This window comes from Saccopteryx leptura, chromosome 4 (assembly GCF_036850995.1).
Source record: "Saccopteryx leptura isolate mSacLep1 chromosome 4, mSacLep1_pri_phased_curated, whole genome shotgun sequence".
Lineage (NCBI taxonomy): Eukaryota > Metazoa > Chordata > Mammalia > Chiroptera > Emballonuridae > Saccopteryx > Saccopteryx leptura.
Window position 1 is genome coordinate 217,164,575 of NC_089506.1, and position 22,881 is coordinate 217,187,455.

Sequence of the window (22,881 nt, forward strand, 5' to 3'; positions counted from 1 at the left end):
AGACAGGTGTCAATTAGTTTCATGACCAGTTTACTCCCTTTTGAGACTTTTTGTATCCTTCTAAGTGTACCATCTCTACCCCCCATCTTTTTGGCATTTAAGCATATCTGCAATTACATGTCTACCAAGTATTGGTCATATCTGCAGCATTTCATAAACTGAGCTTGTTTTGTACCCTGTGTCCTTTTTTTCCTACTTTATCTGATTTTAAACATTGTATGGAATCTAGTCTATTTGTCCAAAATCTCCAATTAATTGAATTTTACCTAATTAAAATTTTATATTTAAATACAATTAAACATTTAAGACCCTCAACAGGATACTGAAATACTCAAAAGGGAGTTGATAATAGGCTACGTTTTGGGGGCATTTGTTTTGTGCCAGGCATTGTGCCAAGCTCTCCGTATGCGTTGTTTTTAACCCTCACAAGGACCCTGTGAGACAACAATTATTCCCATTTTCAGATAAGGATACTGACTTCCTAGGAAGCCACAATAGTGGCCAGACTGCGCTGTAAATGCAAACACTACAAAGCCTACTGCACCGCCTTCTGTCTAGTGGTGGACGTGTTATGTTCCCGTAGGCACGAGACCCCAAAGCTCAGAGGAGACCACGGCACTGATTGTGGTTCCACAGGCTGTGCCTCAGAAGCCAGGGTAGACCTGCTCCGATGCCATGGGCCCAGACCTTAAGGCACTCAAGTACCTTGGCTAGGACACTGGGATCTATGAGCTCCCCCTTTGCCGGTAGGTTGATGATAACGCCCTGAATTTAAACCACTCCAATGGTATCCCGTTCCAATATGGGATATTCTGCCCACACATCTGGCAAAAATAAAAACCCAACAGCCACTTAGACCTCCATGCCCGAGCAGTCACACCAGAGCACCGGCTAGGCTGTGAGGAGGGAAGGGTCTCTGTCCCCAGCAAAGCCTTGGCTTTCTGGGGCTGTCCTTGCCGAGTGAGAGTGGAAAAGTGTGTGGTGAATCCAGAACATTCTGGAGGCTTCAGAGGTGACAATGCTCATGATGAGTCTCCCCGCAAACTGAAGTCATTAATGAGTCGTGGAAGAGGAGCTTTGAGGCAGGTTTTAAAGGGACAGAGTGGGGTGGGGGCAGGAGGGGCCTACAGCAGCGCCAGAAGGTCGGGATCATCCTCCAGACGTCAAGTTGCTGGGCAGAGCTCTCTGGAAGAGAAGGACAGCCTCTGACTCCAGATGCAGGGCTGTGTGTTCTCATCCTTCCATTCCTCATCGACCCACCCAGCCGCGCTCCCCCACACATCTAACTATCCATCTACTCTGTCATTCCCCACCCATCCTTCCCCTCATCATCTGTCTGCACATCCATCGACCCCTCCGTCCACCCACCCATTCATCCCCCTGGTCACTGCCCCCTCCCCCCCACACCCCACAACCCCATTTAAGCTTCTTGACAGCAGGGACTCTGTCTGGCTCACTTCTCTTCTCCAGGTCCCAGAGGTAAGGGCCCTCTCTCCAGGCATTGTGTCCAAGGCTCCCATCGGACACGTGGGGGGAGGGGAAGGAACTGGAACAAGGCTAACTATTATGGAAATAGCAAATTAGCTATTTGGGCCCAGGGCTTTTTTGCTACTTCAGCTGCTTCTAACACCAAAGCCCAATTGGGAGAGATCAAATGTCTCAAAGGCACTAGACAGTCAAGTCAGTTCCTTGAGGACAACAGTGGCTTGCTGTCAGCTCTATTTGCCTCTGGTCTTGGCCACAAACAGTTGAAGTAGCAGCTCTGTCAGAGCCATGACTACCCATCCCCATGGCCTACAGGACCTGCCTCAGACAATAAACATTTGACTACCAAGTGCCTTTCCGCCTTCTTTCTGAGCCCTTCTCTCCTCCTCTGTCAACCTTTTGAAAGGAGAGTTTCTCCAGGCTTCTGTTCTCAGTGCCCTCCTCTTTCTCACTCTGTACCCCACCTCCACCCTGCCGAGGGCAACTGCACAGCCTTCAAGTGCCACCTCCCTCCTAGACCAGATCTCTGTCACCAGCGTCAGACTGCTACAATGACTTTGAAGCCCCATTTCCAACTGTCTACAGGGAACGTCCACCCGGAGTTTCTATGGGCACCTCAACCACAATCTGTGGGAGGGTGCCTTCCACGCTGTAAGGAGAATGAGAATACTGGCAAACTGAGAGGGGGCAAACCAGGGAGCAGTTCTGGGCAGTGCTCAGAGAGAGGACGGGGTGTGGGCGGACAGAGGCCATGGAGGGCCCTGGGAGCCATCGAGGGACTTTGGCATTTACTCTGAAATGGGGAGCTATTGTACAGTTTTGAGCAGAAGTACATCATCATCAGACATACATTACCCAAATCAGAAACCTGGCAGTCATCTGATTCCTACATTTTACCCCCTACCACTTCTAATCAATTATCAAACTCAATCTTCTTGGTCTTTTTTTTTTTTTAAGTGAGAGGAGGGCAGATAGAGTGACAGACTCTCACATGCACCCTTACTGGGATCCACCCAGTAACCCCTGCCTATGGCTGATGCTCAAATCAATTGAACTATTTTTAATGCCTGAGGCTGACTCTCAGACCAACAGAGCCACTGGCTGTGGGAGGGGAAGAGGGAGAGAAGGGGGAGAGGGAGGGGAGAGAAGCAGATGGTTGCTTGCTTCTCTTGTGTGCCCTGACTGGGAGTCGAACCCAGAATGTCCATACGTTGGGCTGATGCTCTACCCATTGATCCAACAGGCCAGGGCAGTTTTTTTTTTCTTTTTAAATTACAGTAGACATTTGATACTATTTTATATGTTTCAAGTGTACAGTCTAGTGATTAGACAGTTAATTTACAAAGTGATCCCCCTGATAAGTTTAAGTACTCACCTGACACCATACATACTTATCCCAATTTTATTGACTATATTCTCTATGCTGTACATACTTTATTTACATCCTCGTGACTATTTTTTAAATTTTTGATTGATTGATTGATTTTAGAGAGTAAGGAAGGGGGAGAGAGAGAGAGTAAGAGAGAGAAACATCAATTTGCTGTTCCACACATTCATGCACTCATTGGTTGCTTATTATATGTGCCCTGACAGGGGATCAAACCTGTAACCTTGGAATATCAGAGCGATGCTCTAACCAACTGAGCTACCCAGCCAGGGCCCTTGTGACTGTCTTGTAACTACCAATTTGTACTTTTTAAAAAAATTTTTTTGGCCCTGGCCGGTTGGCTCAGTGGTAGAGCGTTGGCCTGGCGTGCAGGAGTCCCGGGTTCGATTCCCGGCCAGGGCACACAGGAGAAGCGCCCATCTGCTTCTCCACCTCCCCTCTCCTTTCTCTCTGTCTCTCTCTTCCCCTCCCGCAGCCGAGGCTCCATTGGAGCAAAAGATGGCCCTGGCGCTGGGGATGGCTCTATGGCCTCTGCCTCAGGCGCTAGAATGGCTCTGGTCGTGACAGAGCGACGCCCCGGATGGGCAGGGCAACACCCCCCCGCCCGTGGGCGTGCCGGGTGGATCCCGGTTGGGCGCATGCGGGAGTCTGTCTGACTGTCTCTCCCCGTTTCCAGCTTCAGAAAAATACAAAAAAAAAAAATTTTAATGTTTATTTTATTGATTTTAGAGAGAGAGGAAAAAAGAGAGAGACAGGATGACAGGAACATTGATCTGTTCCTGTATGTGCCCTGACCGAGGACTGAACAGACCACCTCTGTGCTTCAGGATGATGCTCTAGCCAACCGACCTATCCGGTCAGGGCCAGTTTGTACTACTTTTTTTTAGAAATTTTTGCCCTGGCCGGTTGGCTCAGTGGTAGAGCGTCGGCCTAGTGTGCAGGGGTCCCGGGTTCGATTCCCGGCCAGGGCACACAGGAAAGGCGCCCATCTGCTTCTCCACCCCTCCCCCTCTCCTTCCTCTCTGTCTCTCTCTTCCCCTCCCGCAGCTGGGGCTCCATTGGAGCAGAGATGGCCCGGGCGCTGGGGATGGCTCCTTGGCCTCAGCCCCAGGCGCTGGAGTGGCTCTGGTTGCGAGGGAGCGATGCCCCAAAGGGGCAGAGCATCGCCCCCTGGTGGGCAGAGCATCGCCCCCTGGTGGGCAGAGCGTCGCCCCCTGGTGGGCGTGCCGGGTGGATCCCGGTCGGGCGCATACGGGAGTCTGTCTGACTGTCTCTCCCTGTTTCCAGCTTCAGAAAAATACAAATTAAAAAAAAAAAATTTTTTTTATTAATTTATTTATTTTTTCAGAGACAGAGAGTAAGTCAAAGAGAGGGATAAACAGGAATGGAGAGAGATAAGAAGTATCAATCATTAGTTTTTCACTGCGTGTTGCAACACCTTAGTTGTTCATTGATTGCTTTCTCATATGTGCCTTGACCGCGGGCCTTCAGCAGACCGAGTAACCCCTTGCTGGAGCCAGCGACCTTGGGTTCAAGCTGGTGAGCTTTTGCTCAAACCAGATGAGCCCGCGCTCAAGCTGGCGACCTCGGGGTCTCGAACCTGGGTCCTCTGCATCCCAGTCCGACGCTCTATCCACTGCGCCACCGCCTGGTCAGGCCAATTTGTACTTTTGTACTTCTTAATCCCCTCACCTTTTTCTCTTCTTTTTTTAGCGAGGGGAGGGGATACAGAGAGACAGACTCCTGCATGTGCCCCACTGGGATCCACCCAGCAAGCCCTCTACCCAGTGATACTCTGCCCATCTGGGGCCGTGGCTTGTTACCTGGCAACCAAGCCTTTTTTAGCACCTGAGGCGAAGGCTCCACAGAGCCACTCTCAGCACCGAGGACCAACTTGCTGGGACCAATCAAGCCATGGCTGTGGGAGAGGAAGACAGAAAGAAGGTGGACAGAGAGAGATGGAGAAGCAGATGGTCACTTCTCCTGTGTGCCCTGATCGGGAATCGAACCTGGGACATCCACATGCTGGGCCGACTGGCTAGGGCATCCCTTCCCCTTTCTCACCCAGTCCCTAACCACCCTCCCCTCCGGCAACCATCAGTTTGTTCTCTGCGTCTATGAGTCTGTTTCTGTTTTGTTTGTTCATTCACTTTGTCCTTTATTACACATATAAGTGAAACCATACAATATTTGTCTTTGTTTGACTTATTTTACTTAGCATAATACCCTCTAGTTTTCTTCATGTTGAAGCACATGGTAAGATTTAATTCTTTTTTTATGGCCAAGTAACACTCCATTGCATAGAAGTACCAGCTCTTCGTCCAGTCATCTATTGGTGGGCACTGCGGCTGCTTCCTTATCCCGGCTATTGTAAATAATGCTGTAATGAATATAGGGCTGCATGTGTCTGGGGTTTTTTTAATTCCACAATCACAGTGGGAGATTTTTTAAAAATTCATTTTAGAGACGAGAGAGAGTGAGAAAGAGAGAAAGAGAGAGAAATGGGGGAGCAGGAAGCATCAACTCCTATATGTGTCTTGACCTGACAAGTGCAGGGTTTTGAACCAGCGACCTCAGCGTTCCAGTTCGACACTTTATCTGCTGCGCCACCACCGGTCAGGCCACTGCATGTGTCTTCTTGAATTAGTGTTTTTTATTTCTTTGTATAAATACCCAGAAGTGGAATTGATGGGTCATAGGTAGTTCTAGTTTTCATTTTTTTAGGAACCTCCATACTGTTTTTCATCGTAGCTGCACCACTCTGCATTCTCACCAACAATGCACAAGATTCCCTTGTTTGTTAAAATTGCTCATGATAGCCACTCTGACAGGTGTGAGAGGATATCTCACAATGGTTTTAATCTGCAGTTCTCTGATGGATAGTGACCTTGAACATCTTTTCATAAGTCTACTGGCTATCTGTCCATCCTATTTGGGTCCTCTGCTCATTTTTTTTATTGGATTGTTGGGTTTTTTTAGTGTTAAGTTGTATGAATTTTTTATAAATTTTAGATATTAACCCTTATCGATGTATCACTGGTGAGTATCTTCTCCTATTAGGTAGGTTTCTCTTTTCATTTTGCTGATAGTTTCCTTTGCTGGGCAAAAAACTTTTTCATCTGATGTAGTCCCATTTGTTTATTTCCCTTGCCTGAGGAGATACATCCTCCCCCCAAAAAAATAATACTAAAAGCAATGTCAAAGAGTCTGCTGCCTGCCTGCCCTGTGCTGGCTCAGTGGGGGAAGCGTCGGCCTGGAACACTGAGGTCACCAGTTCAAGGCCCGGGTTGCCAGGTCAGGACACAAAGAGAAGCAAGTACTGTGAGTTGATACTTCCCACTCCTCCCCACCCTTTCTCTCTCACTCTTTCCTTTCTCTAAAATCAATAAATAAAATCTTTTAAAAAATGTTTGCTATTTGTTTTCTTTTAGAATTTTTATGGTTTCAGATCTCAATATTTAAGTTTTTAGTCCATTTTGAGTTTATTCTTGTATACGGTGTAAGAAAGTGGGCTAGTATCTGGCCCTGGCCAGTTGGCTCAGTGGATAGAGTGTTGGCCCAGCATGTGGACGTCCTGGATTCAATCCTCAGTCACAGCACATCAGGAGCAACCATCTGCTTCTATTCCCTTCCCTCTCCCCCTTTCCTCTTCCCTTCTCAAAGCCAGTGGCTCAATTGGTTCGTGTGTCGACCTCAGGTGCTGAGTATTGTTGAGTTGATTCGAGTACTGGCCCCAGATGGGAGTTGCTAGGTGGATCTGATCAGGGTGCATGTGAGACTCTGTCTCTCTATCTCCCCTCCTCTCACTTAAAAAAAAACACAAAGTGGTCTAGTTTCATTTTTTTTGCATGTATCTGTCCACTTTTTCTAACACCGTTTATATATTTACTCTTAGAGACAGACTGACAGACAGAAAGGGAGAGAGATGAAAAGCATCAACTCATAGTTGTTCACTGATTGTCTTCTTATATGTGCCTAGACAGGGGTCTCCAGCCAAGCCATTGACGCTTTGCTCAAGCCGGTGACCTCAGGCTCCAGCCAGCAACCTTTGGGCTCAAACCATGACCAGGGGGCTCCAGCTGGGCGAGTGACCCCTTGCTCAAGCCAGCAATCTTGAGGCTTCGAACTGGGGTCTTCAGCGTTGCGGGCCAATGCCCTATCCACTGCACCACCATTTATTGAAGAGACTCTCTTTGCGCCATTGTATATTCTTGCCTCTTTTATCCAACAGTAATTTACCAAATAGGCATGGATTTATTTCTGGGCTCTTTATTCAGTTTCACTGATCCATGTGTCTGTTTTATGCCAGTACCATAATGATTTGATTACAATCGCCTGTAGTATAATTTGAAATTAGATAGCATGATATCTCCAACTTTGTTCTTTCTTTATGTATGTGTGTGTGTGTGTGTGTGTGTGTGTGTGTGTGTGTGAGTGACAGGGACAGAGAGAGACAGAGAGAGGGATAGATAGGGACAGACAGAAAGGGAGAAAGATGAGAAGCGTCAATTTTTGTTGCGGCACCTTAGTTGTTCATTGATTGCTTTCTCATATGCACCTTGACCAGGGGGCTACAGCAGACCGAGTGACCCCTTGCTCAAGCCAGCGACCTTGGGCTCAAGCTGGTGAGCCTTGCTCAAAGCAGATGAGCCTGTGCTCAAGCCTGCGACCTCAGGGTTTCAAATCTGGGTCCTCCACGTCCCAGTCTGACACTCTGTCCACTGCACTACCACCTGGCCAGGCCAATTTTGTTCTTTTTTAAAGATTGCTGTGGCTGTTCAGGGTCTTTTCTGTTTCCATATACCTTTTAGGATTATCTATTCTAGTTCTGCAAAAAATGCTATTAGTATTTTGATAGGAATTGCATTGCATCTATAGATTGCTTTGGGTTGGTCTTTATTTCTTATATCTGCCCTTGCTCTCGTCTTTACTATTTTTTTTTCTTTTTTTTAAAATTTTTTATTTATTCATTTTAGAGAGGAGAGGGAGAGACAGAGAGGAGAGACAGAGAGAAGTGGAGGAGGAGCCGGAAGCATCAACTCCCATATGTGCCTTGACCAGGCAAGCCCAGGGTTTTGAACCGGCGACCTCAGCATTTCCAGGTCGACGCTTTATCCACTGCGCCACCACAGGTTAGGCTCGTCTTTACTATTACATAAAAATTCAGGACCTAATCATCTCTAGCTTAGTCTCTTAGAAGAATTTCTTTTTCATTTTATTTATTTTTTTGACAGAGACAGAGAAAGTCAGAGAGAGGGACAGACAGGGACAGACAAGAAGGGAGAGGGATGAGAAGCATCAATTCTTCATGGCAGCACCTTTGTTGCTAGTTGATTGCTTTCTCATATGAGCCTTGATGGGGGGGGGGGCTCAGGCAGAGACAGTGACCCCTTGCTCAAGCCAGTGACCTTGGGCTCAAGTCAGTGACTTGGGTTTCAAGCCAGTGACCTTTGGGCTCAAGCCAGCGACCATGGGATCATGTCTATGATCCCACACTCAAGCTGGTAAGCCTGCACTCAAGCTGGTGACCTTGGAGTTTCAAACCTTGGTTCTCTGTGTCCCAGTCCAACACTCTATCCACTGCACCACTGCCTGGTTAGGCTCTTGGAATAATTTCTAACTGGCCTCCCTGCCTCTGGTCTCTCCCCTTTCCAGTTCACTCTCCTCACTGACCACCAGAATGATCAATCTAAAATTCCAACCTCTCTTGCCCAAAACTTTTCAATGAGCCCTTGACTAAAACAACATCTATGGTCTGACCTGTGGTGGTGCAGTGAATAGAGCACTGGCCTGGAAGGCTGAGGTCGCCAGTTAGAAACCCCAGACTTGCCTGGTCAAGGCACATATGAGAAGCAACTACAAGTTGATGTTTCACACTCCTCCCTTACCTCTTTCTCTCTCTTCTCTCTAAAATCAAAAAATAAAACTTTTTTTAAAAAAAGAAAGAAAGCAAAAGAAAACATCTATGAGTCTTAATAAAGTTTCTTGATTAGTCCCTGGCTACCTTGCCTGCATACTCCAGCATTTAAACTGCCCGGTCCCCTCCTCCCTGCCTAGGGACACAGACACGTACACTCACACTCTACTGAGGCTCCCCTCTGTGCCTTTGCTCACATAAGCCAGCCACTTGCAATACCCCTACTAACCTGTTTTATTTCCTGGAAAATTCTTTCTGTAGGTGTCACCTCCTCCAGGAAGCCCATGAATAATTTTGTTTCTGTCCTAGTTGAGGCTGGGGTAAGTGCTCTTCTTGCTGTTTCCATTCTGTTATGGGCACTTGCTCATATAGTATGGTAATTGGCCATATACTTGACTGGCCCCCCACTAAATGTTAACTTTACAAGAGCAAACATGGTGTCATTCCTTTCTGTGTCCCAAGTTGCTAAAGCAGGGACTGACGTATGCAAACTCTAAGTGTTTGGTTGATACTGAATGACCTTGTCATCCAGGAACCCTGTACATACCTTGTCACGAGGAAATGGCAGGATGTGTGCCTTGGTGTGGGTACAGTGTCCGTCAGAGCTGGAAATGGCAGAGAGAAAGGAAGGGGGTGAGAACTCTGAATCAAGGATCAGAGCAGAACAGAGTAGGACGACATGGTTTAAAATCCCCCAGCTGCCTGACCAGGCAGTGGCGCAGTGGATAGAGCATGGCTGATCTGGTTTGAGCAAGGCTCACCAGCTTGAGCCCAAGGTCACTGGCTCGAGCAAGGGGTCACTCGGTCTGCTGTGCCCCCCACCCCCGGTCAAGGCACATATGAGAAATCCATCAATGGACAATTAAGGAACCGCAGCGAAGAATTGATGTTTCTAATCTCTCCCTTCCTGTCTGTCTGTCCCTATCTGTCCCTCTCTCTGACTCTCTCTGTCTCTGCCACAAAAAAAAAAAAAAAATCCCCTACTGCGTTGGGATCTTGTCAGACCGTCACTCGCTCCCCTTACAGCCTCCTCCTCTTTCTCCCAGGACAAAGAGCATTGCCCTTGAAGCCACACTCACCAGGTGTCAGTGCCTTGGGTCTTGGTGAAGAACACTGGAAGGAGAGGCCTCCGTCAGAGAAATGACAACCCCTAATTACCTAGCCAGGGTGAGACATGGCTAGGGGGGAAGGGGCTGAGGTGACTCCTCGCCTGCAGTGAGGAGTGGGCACTGGGTTAGGGGGTCGGGCTGGTCTGGCTGTGAGATGGGGAGATGGGCACAGACTGCTGGAGAAGTCAGCTGTGGTTGGGAGTCAGGAACTGGGACGAGAGGTATGGGAGACTCTGGACACAGTGGTCCTGACGCGGGGAATCACCGTGTTTGGATATCTGAGTCCCTTGGTCTTGTGTTTGTTTTCCCTTGGTAGGCACAGGGTTCACGTGGTAGCCAGCAATAAGCAAGGCCTCGTTGGTGAGTTCCGTGCTGATCCGCGTCAGGAATTCCTCGGAACGAGATAATGAAGCCTTTATAAAAAAAAAATATTGGTTGATTAATTTGGACAGAGAGAGAAAGAGGGAGGGAGGGAGGGAGAGAGAGAGAAACATCAATTTGTTGTTCCACTTATTTATACATTCATTGGTTGATCCTTGTATGTGTCCTGACCAGGGATCAAGCACGCAACCTTGGCACACCAAGACTACACTCTAAAGCAGGGGTCTCAAACTCAACTCAGCATGTGGGCCGCAGAGCAAGATCACAGTCGTTGGGCGGGCCGCACTAGGTCTACAAAAGGCAACTGTTACGCAACATTTCTCACTGCAGTTGAAAACAAAAAAAAAAACAGTACAACAAGCACAATCGTACATGCAGTTTATTCAGTGTCACAAAATGACCAGAAACTGTAGTTCGCATCACAACTGCTGTTAACTAAGCTAATATCTAGCTAGGATGCTAGAGAAATGAAAAATACAAGTAGGCCCCTAGGCTTACTTAATTTTATCCAAAATATTTTGAACTTCGTGGATTAGTCTGCGGGCCACACAAAATTGTTTGGCGGGCCGCATGCGGCCCGTGGGCCGCGAGTTTGAGACCCCTGCTCTAAAGGGTTCACTGGCTTGGCTAGAGCCTCCTGGTCAAGGCACATATGAGAAACAATCAATGAACAACTAAGGTGCCGCAACTATGAGTTGATGCTTCTCATCTCTCTCTCTTCCTGTCTGCCTGTCCCTGTTTGTACCTTCATCTCTCTCTCTCTTTCTTGCCAAAAAAACCCCCAAAACAAACCATGCTCTAGGCCCTAGCTGGGTGGCTCAGTAGATAAAGCATCGTTCCAGTTCACCAAGGTCATGGGTTAGATCCCAGGTCAGGACTCCTATGAGAAGTAATCAATGAGTGCACAACTAGATGGAACAACTAAGTGGAACAATGTGTTGATGCTTTTTCTCTCTTAATCAATGTAAAAATTAAAAAAAAAAAAAAAAGACCATGAAGACCATGAGCCTGACCAGGCGGTGGTGCAGTGGATGGAGAGTTGGACTGGGATGCGAAGGACCCAGGTTCAAGACCCCGAGGTTGCCAGCTTGAGCGTGGGCTCATCTGGTTTGAGCAAAGCTCATCAGCTTGGACCCAAGGTCGCTGGTTCAAGCAAGGGGTTACTCGGTCTGCTGTAACCCCATGGTCAAGGCACATCTGAGAAAGCAATCAATGAACAACTAAGGTGTCGCAACAAAAAACGTATGATTGATGATTCTCATCTCTCTTCGTTCCTGTCTGTCCCTATCTGTCGCTCTCTCTCTGACTCTGTAAAACAAACAAACAAACAAACAAAACCCAAAAACCCATGATCTAACCCAGTGGTCCCCAACCCCCGGGCCGCGGACTGGTACCAGTCCATGGGCCATTTGGTACCGGTCCACAGAGAAAGAATAAATAACTTACATTATTTCCGTTTTATTTATATTTAAGTCTGAACGATGTTTTATTTTTAAAAAATGACCAGATTCCCTCTGTTACATCCGCCTAAGACTCACTCTTGACGCTTGTCTCGGTCACGCGAAACATTTATCCGTCCCACCCTAAAGGCCGGTCCGTGAAAATATTTTCTGACATTAAACCGGTCCGTGGCCCAAAAAAGGTTGGGGATCACTGATCTAACCAACTGAACTACCCCGTCAGGGCAATGAAGCCTTCTGATAAAGGGAAAAGTCAGAAGGCCTCAGCCTGGGCATTCGTACTGGGAGTACTGGATCTGGGGGCTCTGGGCCTAAGGAGTCTGGTATTTAAAGGGCTGGGCCTTGATATTTGGCCTAGAAGGACCTGTATGTGGGGGACAGTCTTTGGGGGCCTAGTTCTGGAAGCTATGGGCTAGTCTCATGGAGGGTGGTCTCAGTGCCCTCAGCCTTGGAAGTCTCTATCTACTTCAGTTCACCCCTCCTCTAGAACTCCCTTCGCATGCTCACCAAAGCTCCACTCAAAGATGTTGCAGCTTGGCACAGACGGCTGCCCTTTTTCTCCTTACTCCTGGTAGAAGTGGATGCCATCGCCCTGGGAGCAGTTGGAGCCTTTTAGGTTGAGAAATCAACCCACTTCCCCCAAACCCTCCCCAACACCATTCCCCAGGCCGAGATTTAAAAGAGAGGCCTTTAAATAAACCATGGTGTGTGTGTGTGTGTGTGTGTGTGTGTGTGTGTGTGTTTGCCTTAAATCTTCCTAAATAAACCATGGTGTGTGTGTGTGTGTGTGTGTGTGTGTGTGTGTGTGTGTGTTTGCCTGAAATCTTCCTAAATAAACCATGGTGTGTGTGTGTGTGTGTGTGTGTTTGCCTTAAATCTTCCTAAATAAACCATGGTGTGTGTGTGTGTGTATGTGTGTGTGTGTGTGTTTGCCTTAAATCTTCCTAAAGTGAGGAGTGGGGTGAGAAGTTTAGCCCAGGGTCCTCCCATCCAGAGCCCCGTCCCAAGGAGGCAGCCGACTTCCCGCTCCCGACCTGGCAGGTGGGTTGAAATCTTGAGCTACTCGGCAGGAGGGGAGACGAGGAGGTCTGAGGAGCCCCTATTACGGGTCACGGGGGACAGGGAGTTGGGGAGGAAGGGAGGGAAGAAAGGGAACCCGGGACAGCGCCGCTACCCGTCGCTGTAAAACCCTAGGTGTTTGTGGAGGTTCCACAGTCCCGTTGCCAGGAGACGGGGATTCTAGAACCCGAGGCCTGCAGAGGAGTGGGGGGAGCCTTTCCCCAGCAAGTCGCACTCGCTCCTCCGGCTTTTCCTCCACCCACCTCCAGGTCCCAGCTTGGGGGTGGTGACCCCAGCGCCCCAGGCTGGAGGAACTTGGGGAGATCATTTAGGGTGGACCTAATTCTCCTACCACTAGGGGCACGCAAGTAGCAGCCTCGCCCTAGGCCGCCCTTCAGCCTCTCTATCCGTCATCTCGTAGCGGAGCCTGCGAGAGCCAATGAGGCCGGAGAGGGCGGAGGGCGGGGAAGAAAACAATGTGGACTGTACTAAATAACTTTGCCTTTGGGGGGATGCAAAGACTCAGGAGGGCGGAATCTTTTCTCCTCATCTTTGTCCTCAAGAACTCACACCCTCCTCAGAAAGGGAAATGGAGATACTTATTTAGGCCTCCTACTCTCTGGACCTCTTCTTTTCCGTTCCTTCCTTTGCTCGGAGTCGCTGCTTCTCTACCCCGCCCCTGCTCCTCCCTCTGTACTTTGGTACGAGCCGATGGAAAGGGGCGGAGGGAAGAAAAGGTAAAGGAAGCGGGCCGTCTTAAAGGGGCCGCAGCCATTTCCTTAAAGCGTCTTTTCCTTTTCTCCAATTTTGGAAGTACCAGCGCAGAAGAGTAGGTTCTCGGAAGCCGAGCACAACTGGAGCAGGAGGGACCGCAGCTGAAGGCTGCAGCCGCCTGCGAGGCGGACGGAGACGAGAGGCTTCCTATAGAAAGGGCGGGGTGTGCGCGCCCCCGGCGCCCAGCCACATCGGGGGCGGCCCATGCTCCTGCCGCGGCGAGCTTTACCATCTGGGGCCAGGCCGGGGCGGCGGGGTCTGGCGCGCAGTGGACGCGGCCGATGCGCCGGGCTGGAAGGTGAAGCCGCACGGCGGGGCTGAGACAGAGCTGGCACTTCCGGATCGGGCCCAGGACGGCCAGGGGGCCGCCGCGATGCCAAGCGAAAATATCTTCCTGTTTGTGCCTAACCTCATTGGTGAGTGCTGCCCGCGGCCCCGGGCCGAACGGGAGGGAGAGGGGCCTTGGGCAGGCTCCCTGATCCCGCCCTGTCTGTCTCCCCCGTCCCATCCCATCCCAAGGTTATGCCCGGATTGTCTTCGCCATCATTTCTTTCTACTTCATGCCCTGCTGCCCCCTCACGGCCTCCTCGTTCTACCTGCTCAGCGGACTTCTGGACGCTTTCGATGGACACGCTGCTCGAATCCTTAACCAAGGTGACAGACGACTCCTCCCAGCCAACCTGGAGGCACAGCAACCCCCTGAACCCTTTTCCTGCCTCCTCAGTTCCTGAGGGTTCTCCTCTCTGTTTAATCAGAACCGACTGGCCTGGTGTTGTAGCAGAAGGGGTTTAAGCCAGCTGCTGAGAACTCACTGGTAGGGAGGGGTGTGTAGGAGCAAGACTGGGCCTGGCCGTGGCAGTGCCCGAGGTCGCTGACTTGGTATCCATCCGCTCAGCAGGTGTTTACTGGGTGTCTGCTCTGTGCCCCGCACAGCAGCCCCTTGTCCGGAAGGCCTGTTTAGAAAGAGGATGGAGAGGGAAGCCAGGTGGCCTCTGGAGGGTTGAATCGGTTCTCTAGACCCACTTCCAAGACTTCCAGGACTTCCAAGACTCTGTCTTGAGATCTGGATCCTTGGTTCTGGGATTGATGAGTTAGTAGTACACTAGCTTTCTCACCCCCTCGTCCCCTCCCCGTTCGCATTCCCTTGCCTCCTCCCTCGTTTCATGTCATGGTAACCTTTGCTTGCTGACCTCACACCCCTGGAGAGCAGCCTGTTTTCCTCCCCAGGCAGTGGACATTTTCCGTCTTCTTTTGGACTTTGCATAAGAGGGATACACCACCTATGGCCCTTGTTGTAGATCCTCTTCCCAACTAATAGCCTCCATTTTTTAGGGACGCGGTTTGGGGCCATGCTGGACATGCTGACAGACCGCTGCTCCACCATGTGTCTGCTGGTTAACTTGGCCCTGCTGTACCCTCGTGCCACCCTTCTCTTCCAGCTCAGCATGAGCTTGGATGTGGCCAGCCACTGGCTGCACCTCCACAGGTCTGCGACTTGGGGTGTTGGCCAGCTGAAGAAGACACTGCAGTGGGGAGGGGTGAGACAACAAGGAAGGGCGTTGGGGTGGCTTCCGGTCTGGAGAGGTTTCCTTTTTAGCTTGCCTTGGTGAAGGACCATGGGCAATCCTCTCTGAGTCCCTTTCAGCCTTGTTTACAATCGGATTAACCAATCCCTAAAACTCTTCTGACTGGATATTCGAGGATTCCAAATAGATAACAGCTCTTGGGAAAGGGACATGGGATTTTGAATGTGGACTTTGAATCCTGACTCTCTCCAGCTGGGTAATTGTGTGGCTTTGGGCAGGACAGTGGTCTTCAGCTGGGCTCCAGTTCTTGCTCTGTACAACAGAGGCAGTCCCGGTGCCTTCCTCGTGGGGGTTGCTGTGAGGATTAGATGGGTGTCCATGCTCATGAACACTCATGGATTCCCCTACTTTCTCCCCAAGTTCTGTGGTCCGAGGCAGTGAAAGTCACAAGATGATAGACCTGTCTGGAAATCCAGTGCTTCGCATCTACTATACCTCCAGAGTGAGCATCCCCCCCGTATTTACCCAGCTTGTGCCCAATCCTGGGCTGTGCCCTGGTCCCAGGTTAGGAGAGGGTGCAAGCACAGAGGAGGGACCACCACCCAGGGGAGGAGAGACCTATAAGCTGAGGTATGGAGGAGGGTAGGGTTAGTGAGAGGGCCTGTGTGAATTTCTCCAGGCAGCAATGTTGGTTTTTCTTTTGTTTTTTAATTAATTAATTAATTTTTTTTTTTTTTTTACAGAGACAGAGAGAGTCAGAGAGAGGGATAGGACAGGGACAGACAGACAGGAACAGAGAGATGATAAGCATCAATCATTAGTTTTTCGTTGTGCATTGCAAATCCTTAGTTGTTCATTGATTGCTTTCTCATATGTGCCTTGACCGCGGGCCTTCAGCAGACCGAGTAACCCCTTGCTTGAGCCAGCGACCTTGGGTCCAAGCTGGTGAATTTTTGCTCAAACCAGATGAGCCCACGCTCAAGCCGGCGACCTCGGAGTCTCGAACCTGGGTCTTCTGCATCCCAGTTCGATGCTCTATCCACTGCGCCACCGCCTGGTCAGGCTGTTTTTTAATTTTTTTAGTGACAAAAAAACACATCGATTTGTTGTTTCACTTATTTATGCATTCACTAGTTGATTCTTGTGTGTGCCCTGACCCGGGATCGAACTCGCAACCTGATGTATCGGGACAATGTTCTAACTGACGGAGCACCCAGCCAGGGCAGCGGGTGTTTTTGTTGTTGTTGATTTTCTTTAAAGACCTTATTTACTGATTTAGACAGAGATGAGAGAGAGAGAGAGAGAGAAGGGGGGAGGAGCAGGAAGCATCAACTCCCATATGTGCCTTGACCAGACAAGCCCAGGGTTTCAAACTGGCGACCTCAGGTTGACACTATCCACTGCGCCACCACAGGTCAGCCCACAGCAGGTGGTTTTAAGTGAGGTTGTTCTTTACTCCCCCCCTCCCCCACTCAACTGTCCACTTATTCCCCAGGACAGTTCCAGCTCCCCGTCCTCAGGGTTTTGGCCCCTGTCCCTGTGTGGCAGGGGGGAGGGGTGCATGCTGCCCCAGCCTCTTCTTTAAGCAGCCTTTTTGCTACTTTTACAGCCTGCTCTGTTTACCCTGTGTGCTGGAAACGAGCTCTTCTACTGCCTCCTCTACCTGTTCAGTTTCTCCGAGGGACCTCTAGGTAGGAGATCGGGCCTGGCTGGGGGATGGGAAGGGTTCCAGCCCGCCCACCCGCGGAGATGACGGCCAAAGACCCCTGGGCCCCGCTCCCCTGCGGCCTGTTCTCTCAGTACTGCCCTTGCTCCCTCCCCACAGTTGGCTCTGTGGGTCTTTTCCGAATGGGACTGTGGATCACCGCCCCTATCGCCTTGCTCAAGTCCCTCATCAGTGTCGTCCACCTGATCACAGCCGCCCGCAACATGGCTGCCCTGGATGCGGCAGACCGTGCCAAGAAGAAGTGACCCTGGAACTTCCAGCCTCTGGCTGCGCACCTGCCCTGGGAGCGTCACTGTGCCATGTGGCTCCCGTCTTCCTCCTAGGGGCTCCAGGCTCGTCTTCCTAGTGTGCCGTCCAACCTGCTGGGAAGCGGTTCGCCTCTTTAGCGATGTCATGTTCTCTGTAACCCTGAAGGCGGGTCCCACCCCTGGACTCCAGATCAGGAAGGATGCTCAGGGGCCGCCGCCCACACGGGGCACTGCTTCTGGGCGCCACGAGGCTTATCCGAACACTGGGCATTTTCAAACCTGCTGGCCGAGCCCTGGGGTTTGGCTGGGCCTGAGACTGTAGGGACACTCTTGTCAGGGAGACGGGGTGAGGGCTTGGTTTCCCAAAAGGCAGAGAATCAGAGCTCGGCCCTGGCCAGAGGAAGCGTGCGGGTCCAGTGGCTAGGAGACGGGTGCAGTCTGGGTCCTGCCCCTTTGGAGTGCCCTCTGTGCAGTCTGTCCTGGCTCTGACAGCCTCGATACCAGGTGGGGTTTCGCTGTCCTGGACTCGCTTTCCTTTGAAATACTCTAGGACCGGCGCCTGGGTTGAGGGGAGCTTAGGGAAAAAGGAACAGCCATCTGGCTCCTTTCCCTCAGCTGTTGACTGGCTAGCTCCTTTCTGTCATTCCACAGACACTCAGAGAGGCCCGCCCTGCCGCCCACGGTCATGCCGCGTCCTCTTGCCCACCTGCTGTGTTTCCTTACAGTGCGTTGTCACTAGCTGTCGACATCTATTTGTGTACATGATGTTTTCTGCCCCCACTAGAATGTAAACTCCGTGAGGGCACTGACTTCTCTTGTTTCTTCTCTGTCCCTACAATGAAGAGTAACCTTGGCCTGGCATATTGTAGCTGCTTAATAAATATTCTCAAGTAGATCAGTTGGTTTCTCAGTGCGGTCCTTAGACTACCTGTTGGATATTTTTGAAAATTCAGCTTTTAGGACCCTAGACCAGAGTTGGAATCTGTAGGGGTGGGCCCAGAATTTTAATAAACTCCAGGTGATGAATCCTTGCTGAGAAGGTTGAGAATCGCTGTTCCTTAAACATTTGTTGGATACCTCCAAGGTGGTTCTGGGCCTCTGTCCCTAACAGCTACCCCTACCCTCCGAGCTTTCTCTGCTGTCTGCGACTGGCTTTCTTTTTAAAACTATGTTGAGCCTGCCAGATGCCAGAGCCTTGTTGAAAGTTGTTTGCAGATGTTATTTTATTTATTTATTTAAAATTTCCCATTAATTCGGGGGCAGGGCAGAGAGAAGCGTCAGCTCAGTGTTCCATGTCATTATCCCATTTAGTTGTGCACTCCTTGTTTGCTTTGGACAGGTGCCCTGCCCGGGGGTTGGTCTCGCGACCTCTATGCTGGAACGATGCTCTATCCACTGAGCCACCGGGCCAGGGCCCGTTTCATTCTTATGGCTTAGCTAAGAGGCCCTCTTGTCCAGGACATGCAGCCGTGTGTTTTGAGCCTCACCTGTGCTAAGCCCAGGGCCCATGGGAACAGGCCACTGCCTCCCAGGTGGCCCTCGCAGAGGTTGTGGGCCAGCAGGGAGAGACGATGATGCAGTGAGGGCAGTGTTTGTTGGGGGATGGGAGTAGGAAATGCTGTAGCACTTTAGGTGCTGCTGTAGGATGTGGGCATCTTAGGGAGCTGGTAGGGCCCGGAGCTGGAAGAGTTAACACGGGAGAGGACTGGTTTTCATCTGAGGGAGTGGGAGACCGGGGAGGCCAGAGAGCAAGCTTCAGAAAGGAGCCTGATCAGATGGTGGTGCTGGGATGTGCTGGGGATTGGGGCGTGGGAACTGCTGAGAGCTGGGGGAAGCCATCAAGCAGCCGCAGGAGCCCAGTGGGGGTGTTTGGACTACCCTGAGGGCCACATGGAGCCTTTGAGGAGTCCCCAAATAATAGGCAGAATATTCACAGGGTAAAAGAAATGAATTGCAGAACTACAAAAAGATGATGACGTTAGTTAACTACCACCTTGAGCTCTCTGCCCCTGACGCGACCACTGTTACTCATTGCATATGTGTGTCTATCTAAATTCTTCACACTAGCACGTATATCTTTCCATTTTCTAAAATTCATTTTGTATTTGCTGTTCTGCTAAGGAGCTTTTTGCTTGTATTATCCCATTTCACCTGACACACTGTACGGTGGGCTAAACAATACAACAAGCCTTGACTGCCCATTTTCCAAGAAGGAAAGAGGTCCTGAGAAGGAGGCCAACCAGACTGGCTTGGCTCCAGAGCCCGCACGCTTAACATTTACCATACCCAGCAGTCCGTGTCAGTGGTGGACTTTTTTTTTTTTTGTGGGAGAGAGGGAGACAGGTAGGGAGAGAGATAAGCATCAATTTGTAGTTGCATCACTTTAGTTGTTCATTGATTGCTTCTCATAAGTGCCTTGACTTGTGGGGGGCTCCTGCTGAGCCAGTGACCCCTTGCTCAAGCCAACAACCCTGGGATCATGTTGATGATCCCGTGCTCAAACTAACGACTCCAAGTGGTGGTCTTAATGGTGGCATATAATTCTATTATTTGTTCAACCGGCTTCTGCCATCGTGAACAATGCTGCAGGAAGTCACCAAGCCTCTTGGGGACAATGTGGGATGAACGCTGAGTGGCAGAGACACATGCTTGCTGAGGATAGTGACTCGCAAGCTGAGCCGCCCTCCAGCTCCGCAGGCGTTCCTGTACCTGGCCTGCTCCCTGTCAAGGTGTGAGAAGATTTTCATCCTTCCTGAGTCAACTCCTCCGGACATGAGTCCTCTAAGCACCTCACTCACACCCTATGTCCCTGAGTGGCTCCTGGCTCTTGGGCCCTAACCATTTATAGTGACAGCTATATAAATCCAGCTACCTGATCTGAAATAGAAGAGGGAGAGTTGGGTAGGAGGGTGAGCATCTTCCACACAAGTAGACTGTGCACCCGAGGCCTGAGGAGCCGGCACTGGAGAGAGCTTGCTGCCTTTGGCCCCGTGTTCAGTTGTGGAACCGAGCCCAGGAGGAACCCACAGAGGACAAGCCTATGCTTGCAGCCCAGGCTCAGGTGGCCTTGGGACTGCCTGGAGGAGGGGGTGGGGGAAATCTAGGCTGAATTGGAGTCACTATATTTGATCTGGGGAGTGGAGTGGGGTCACATTATATATTGCTATGGTTTGAATATTTATGTGCCTACAAAATTCATACGTTGAATCCTAATGCCCAATGCGATGGTGTTTGGATGCGGGGCCTTTAGGAGGTGATTAAGTCAGAAGCCCTCGGGAATGGGATGAGTGCCCCTTAGAAAAGAGGCCTGAGAGCTGTCTCACCATGTGAGGACACAGCAATAAGGTGCTGACTATAAAAAGGAAGAGGATCCCACTAGAACTTGACCGCGCTGATGTCTTGATCTTGAAACTCAGCCTCCAGAACTGGGAGAAATACATTCCCGTTGCTTACAACATCCAGCCTGTGATATTTTGTTATAGCAGTTGGGATGGCTTAAGATATGTGAGTAATAACTTCCTGGAATTCCACTACATGCTTTCAGACTGAGTAAGCACCATGCAAGACATTTCACTGGCTCACTCACTCCATGGGCTCCGCCTCAGAGGGGTCATGGGAGGACCACCATGAATCCACTGTTGCCACAGGTGGTCTTGAGTCTCCTGGGTCTCATACTTTGATCAAATAAAGGTACCCTAACTACTGTAACAAACCTCAAGCTGTATAGTGGCTCAACCATAATAGTTTATTTTTAACTTATTTTAAGCCCGACTGTGAAGTGGCTCTCCTGACATGGAGATTTGGGGACTCGCTCTTCTTATGGTTCCACCATTTTCAACAGATGACTTATTTTATTTATTGATTTTTAGAGAGAGAGAGGAAAGGAGGGAGAGAGAGAGAGAGAAACACTGACTAATTTGTTGGTTCATTTATTTATGCGTTCACTGGTTGATTCTTGGATGTGCTCTGATCTGGGGATGGAACCCACAACCTTGGCGTATTGTGATGATGCTCTAACCAACTGAGCTACCCAGCCAGGTCAACACAGCAATTCTTAGAGCAGTCTGCTTGCTTGCATCGTGCAGGCAGAGGAGGTGCGCTGGGGTTGCATAGCACTGGTTTGCTGGGGAAGGCAGAGGATGGGCACACACTGTTCTGCTCGTGTTCCACCAGCTACAACTCAGTCATATGGCCGCCTCTGTGTGCAAGGGCGGCTGGGAAATAGCGAGGTGAATTGTGGGCCTAGAAAGAAGAGAAACTAGATTTGGTAAACAACAACTTCTCATGCTGAATGTGATTTTGCTCTTTAAAGACGGATTTTTTCTTTTGCAAGAGGTCCTTAAACAAATTCATTACTTTATCTGGTATTCAATCAAGAAAAACCAATTGCGCCAATGCCGGAGAAAAACAGACTGTGTTGAACTTCATCAGAGACCACACTGTTCTGTGTTTCCTGGGCAATTTAAGGGACCATCAAGGATAAATTTGGTACCAGGGGACTGACTAAGAACCTGGCTCCAGTGTGAGTTGTACCTCCACTGATTTCCATCAAGGCCTGTTTTCCTATCACTGAAATAGACCTTGTCTCCCTCACCATACAAGTTGTACTGAGCCCACCTTCCTGCCTACAGTTTAAAGAGCAGCTTCTTCTCTTACAGGATTTCACAACTTTTTGAGGTGCATGAGCTAGTCAGGATAAGCTAGATTATGCTGTGGTCACAGCCTTCTCCCTCAAATCTCAGCTATGTAATATAGCAACTCTTTATTTCTTGTTCCTGCTGCATGTTTGTCGTGGGTGAGCTGTGTCTCTGCTCCACTCCATCTTTCTCTCCGGGACCCAGGCCGATAGAGCAGCCTCTCTATGGAACATTACTGGTCACCCTGGAAAAAAAGCAAAAGAGAGAATGGTGATGTCACTTCCCCTAGACTTTCATTGGCCAGAGCAAGTCATATGGACATGCTTGATGGCCAGTAGAGAGTCATGTGGAGACATGAAGTCATGGATGGAAATGAGCCCAGACCTCAGGGTAAGGCCTGAGATGGAGAAACGGATTTTGAAGTCAGTGACATAGAAGTGATATAAATCCATGAGACAGGCCAGGAATGTAGCCGAGTCAGAGAATGGGATCCAGTGTGACTCATGGTTTAGAATGAACAGAGGAAATGGAGCTGGCCAAGGACACTGAGGGGCAGCAAGGCAGATGGAAAGAAAAATGTCAGCCCTGACCGGTTGGCTCAGTGGTAGAGCATCGGCCTGGTGTGCAGGAGTCCCGAGTTCAATTCCCAGCCAGGGCACACAGGAGAAGCGCCCATCTGCTTCTCCACCCTTCCCCGCTCCTTCCTCTCTGTCTCTCTCTTCCCCTCCCACAGCCAAGGCTCCATTGAAGCAAAGTTGGTCCGGGCACTGAGGATGGCTCCATGGCCTCTGCCCCAGGTGCTAGAATGGCTCTGGTTGCAACAGAGCAATGCTCCAGAGGGGCAGAGCATCGCCCCCTGGTGGGCATGCCGGGTGGATCCCGGTCAGGTGCATGCGGAGTCTGTCTCTCTGCCTCCTTGCTTCTAACTTCAGAAAAATAAAAATTTAAAAAACAAAAACAAACTAACAAAAAAAAAACTAACAAAAAAAAATGGCTCTGTTATGGGAACCCAGTGTGGAAGAGGGGTGGACACCATGCCCCAGGACAGGAGAGGTGGAACAAGGAGAACCTAACTACTGCGTCTAGTGACAGGGACGTGGTTGGTGATTATCTGAGCAGTTTCCGTGAAGTGTGGGGTGGAGACCAAAACTATTTGGAGTGGCTTGAAGAGA

General features: G+C 50.0%; 2 protein-coding genes across 6 annotated transcripts; one reads left to right on the top strand and one right to left on the bottom strand.

The window, feature by feature from the left end:
- Positions 1-255: 255 nt before the first annotated feature.
- LOC136403895 (putative protein T-ENOL) lies at positions 256-14,873 on the bottom strand. 5 transcript variants are annotated; one of them, XM_066383242.1, is made up of 6 exons: positions 14,385-14,873; positions 12,247-12,331; positions 10,164-10,311; positions 9,869-9,902; positions 9,337-9,394; positions 256-1,185 (listed from the first exon to the last, which is right to left on the bottom strand). In XM_066383242.1, exons 2-6 carry the CDS (start codon positions 12,325-12,327, stop codon positions 1,150-1,152), a joined length of 357 nt encoding a protein of 118 aa, XP_066239339.1. In that variant the 5' UTR covers positions 12,328-12,331; positions 14,385-14,873; the 3' UTR covers positions 256-1,149. The 5 variants fall into 5 exon arrangements, with proteins under 5 accessions (XP_066239339.1, XP_066239337.1, XP_066239335.1 ...); XM_066383240.1 differs by lacking the exon at positions 14,385-14,873 and adding an exon at positions 13,151-13,247; XM_066383238.1 differs by lacking the exon at positions 14,385-14,873 and adding an exon at positions 13,062-13,226.
- Positions 13,529-17,967, top strand: CDIPT (CDP-diacylglycerol--inositol 3-phosphatidyltransferase). The gene is made up of 6 exons (XM_066383237.1): positions 13,529-13,988; positions 14,092-14,226; positions 14,905-15,058; positions 15,519-15,600; positions 16,708-16,789; positions 16,924-17,967. The coding sequence occupies exons 1-6, from the start codon at positions 13,946-13,948 to the stop codon at positions 17,067-17,069; spliced, it is 642 nt and encodes a 213-aa protein (XP_066239334.1). The 5' UTR covers positions 13,529-13,945; the 3' UTR covers positions 17,070-17,967.
- The last annotated feature ends 4,914 nt before the right edge of the window (positions 17,968-22,881 follow it).